This window comes from Tubulanus polymorphus, chromosome 3, assembly GCF_964204645.1.
Source record: "Tubulanus polymorphus chromosome 3, tnTubPoly1.2, whole genome shotgun sequence".
NCBI classification, from domain to species: Eukaryota; Metazoa; Nemertea; class Palaeonemertea; order Tubulaniformes; family Tubulanidae; genus Tubulanus; species Tubulanus polymorphus.
The window spans coordinates 2,810,708-2,814,609 of NC_134027.1; the positions used below are offsets into that span (position 1 = coordinate 2,810,708).

Genomic DNA, 3,902 nt, shown 5'->3' on the forward strand with positions numbered 1-3,902 from the left:
TAACCAATAAAGCAGTTAGTTAAAAAGAAAAGAAATCCAATATTTTCGTAAAAATATTCTAGAAATATATGCATGTCCTTGAGTAAAAAAGAAATGGGATATTTAGTTTTTATGATGATATCGGCATAAGATGCCGCCAGTTAGGAAGAGTAATCTCTCATATTGTTGTTCCTCGGGTGATTCCGATGTATGTATATAAACATCGGATTGGTTTAATGACCTGTACTTATCCGAGGAGCTGATATCGTGGGCCATTTCGTGCTTGGCTTCACGGGAAAATGATGTAGATCTTGTTTGTTGCCTGCGAGTATTTTGTGATGGTGGCAAAATTACGCGATTATGTCTCCGTTGGTTCTCTTTGTGGCGGGATTTATCTGGGGGGCTGCATCTGCAGTGACATTTACAAAACTAACATAGGAATTTAGTAGTTGTCGAATGAAAATTGCCTTAAATAAGGGAATATTTATTTACCGAATGTTCAAATAACCTGTCTGAGTTTTGCCTTAAAGTCAGCGACGCGGCTATCTATAAGAGCTGTTCATTTCACTGGAATCTGATGTTCACGAATATTTCAGATCTCATATTTATTTTTTCTTCATTTTATTTCCAGGGTGTTTATAATAAGTGCATAAGCTTTCATGTATAACTGTGAATTTTTGATGAAGAATACTCGTAGGGTTTTGAAGAATAATCATGAAAATGTCTCTTAAGAGACGTTTCATGTTCTATAAATAAATGATATTGTTGGCATTTATGTAATAACATTTGGTCTACTGGTGTCATAAGATCTTGATGTCGACATGAAAAATATCGGCATTTTTTGCTGTAATTTTTCGTTAATCAAATATATCTCATGCATCTCATGGTTTGGCATCTACACATAAGAATAATATTTATTTCTCAAATATATAAAGATAAACAAATATAGATATAAGATAAACGTATATAGTATAAATACATGGGTCAATTGAATATTGTTATTATTGTCATTATCATCATCATCATTTTTAAGTGGAGCCCCGAGCTCTAAGAGAGTACTCGAAGGGGATCCCCTCTTTTAAAAATGTAACAATAGCGATCATATGATATAATAATCATATTCATGATAATGATAAATAATGATGATGATGATGATGATGATGATGATGATTGTAATAAAAGAAGAAAAAAAATGAAAATAATGAAAGTGATAGAATTATTGATAATCATGGGGAAAAAAAGAGAAAAAATATAATACAAAAACAGAATAAAAGCAACATGATTACTTTATGAATATGATTAAAAAATCATTAAATTAGATGTAACAGCATTGTAGGACAGATATACATAAATACAATACAGTACAAAGAATATTGTCAATGGGCAATGTAAAAAATACATTAAGATAATTTATGTATTTTTGGTATAATTCAAACTTGATTATCAGTATACACATTTATTTGTATGTGTGTGTCATTGAGTCCTATGGTATCATATGGTAAACCCATTTCAGTTATTCTACTGACCCGTTTCGTTTCTATGACGTTATATTTATTATTTCGTTAGGTGATTTTTCGATATTTTATAAAACCGTTTCAAAAATTCAATTTAAATAAAATCCGTAGTGCTTATGTATATGATATACATGTAGAATAAAGGAACATACTCTGAAACATAAAAACGAAAAATAACTATATGAATTGGAGGTTAAATGATTAAATCGATAAACCACAGCAAATAGAGAAAAAAGCATAGTTGGTGATGATACTTGGAAACATTAGTTGGTGGTGATTGGGAGAGTATAGATATCGTTGAGTAGAATTACATATAGATGTTTCCAGATTCGAAGCTCCAGTGTGTTACAGTACAATCAATGATTGAATGTCATTCATCTTCGATTGTTTGGCATGCACAAATATTCTCCTCTCGGTAATCCAATATATATCTTTGTTATCTTTGATATGTCTTTGTTATCTCTAAACGATGGGTACTTAATCGTAATTTGGGGATGAATTTGTGAAATAAAGTGATCTAACCTTTAGGATGTATTAATCGTGTATTTTGTTGTCTTTTCAGTTTGATTCACACTGGAGGATGAATTATCGAGTATAGCGAGATAATACACTCGAGCAAACCAATGATGGATGACACGGCTAATGTTTCATCCCTTACTTCCGGTTTGAACTCTGCCGGCGAGGTTTCGTATGACGTCATATCTACGACGATGAACACACTTTTAAACAATGGAAGTTTCAACGGATCAAACGTTACCGTAGAAGAACAGAAATCTGGACTAAAACTATTTTCGAATTGGTACACGGGCGTACACGGTTACGTCAGTGTAGTGGTATGCGTTTTCGGTATTTTTTCGAATATTCTAAACGTCATAGTATTAACGCAGAAACACATGATTTCTTCAACAAACTACATACTGATAGCTCTGGCCGTCGCCGATCTGCTGAAAATGATGTCATATCTTCCATACGCGATGTATTTCTATATAATCACAGCCCCTTCGGACGCCGCATCGCATCCCAAAGGTTGGATAATTTTCATCCTATGGCACAATGCGTTCGTGATAACTTGTCATACAATAGCTATGTGGCTAACGGTGGCTTTGGCAGTGTTCCGCTATATCGTGGTATGCCATCACACCCAGGGGCCACGACTTTGTAACTTATATCGTGCCAAAATAACAATTGGATCTATAATCGTAGCAACTCTGTTCTTTTGTATACCGCAGTATATGCTACAAGAGATTATTCCAAGTGGTGATGGGTATTGGTTCAAAATTAGTGCCATAGCGGAAGCTAACAACGGCTTGTTGCAAGGCATCAGTTTCTGGGTGTACGGGGTTTCTATCAAGATCGCCCCTTGTATTGTGCTTACGCTTTTGAGTGCGCTGCTGATTCGAGCGATGTATATAGCTAACGAGAAACGAGCCCGATTGAAGTCTCAAGGAAAAAGAGCCGAATCTGAACGAACTCATGAACACAATCGAACGACCGCCATGTTGGTGGCCGTCGTTTTGTGTTTCGTAATTACCGAACTACCGCAAGGTATTCTGATTCTTATCAGTGGAATACTTGGGAAATGGTTTTTCGAAGATGTGTACTCAGCTCTGGGCGATTTTATGGATGGTATTGTGCTTATTAACAGCGCTGTAAACTTTATTCTGTACTGCGGTATGAGCAAACAATTTCGTGATACGTTCAAATCAGTTTTTCTTCAATCGTGTATCCCACCGCACAACAGTAAGCAAAATGGCCTGGTACACTATAGCACTATAAATACCGAGTCAACCCGGGTATGAATGGACATTCGGGTCCGAGAAGACTAGGGCAGAATTTTACCCTTGTTTAGGTCGATGAGTCGACTTAAATGTAGACTATACACATAGCAGCAAAAGTGTACATTTTAGGTGGTGCATAAGCTGTGATGGCGTGTAGACGGTCGAAACGCTGCGAGATTTCTTGTTCTTGTTTTTCATACAGATGCTACTTAAAGCTCCTTTGGTAGTTAAACAAGTAAACTCTGCGCTTAAGTTGTGGTACTTGAGAGATAAGTTTGCTTAAAATGTGGAAGTTAGCTATATTTTTGTTCGAGAGACTTTCCATATAATCTATTATCTTCATAAGTTGTTAATACTGTGAAAAGCTAATAACTATGGTGGTTGATTTGGCCATAACGTAGAATTCTTGGTGCAATGACAAGCTTTTTGAAAAAAAATGTTTTGGTTTTGGCGTCCTGACGTCCTCATTTGCGTATCAGGAATTCTACGTTATGGCCCGAATCTACTACAATAAATTACTGATTTACAATATCGTTTGATTCTTCTTAATGAACTGTCTTAAATCTAGTAAATATGTGTCATCAACTAATATCAATAATGACTTTAAGGTACATAAACGTTGTACCTGAAT

The 3,902-nt window shown here is 35.3% G+C and overlaps 1 protein-coding gene across 1 annotated transcript; it reads left to right on the forward strand.

Moving 5' to 3' along the window:
• Positions 1 to 2,275: 2,275 nt before the first annotated feature.
• Positions 2,276 to 3,534, forward strand: LOC141901159 (G-protein coupled receptor dmsr-1-like; the record flags this gene model as incomplete). The annotated part of the gene is made up of 1 exon (XM_074788263.1): positions 2,276 to 3,534. A coding segment is annotated over one exon (1,017 nt), but the record flags the coding sequence as incomplete, so codon positions are not given.
• Positions 3,535 to 3,902: the final 368 nt, after the last annotated feature.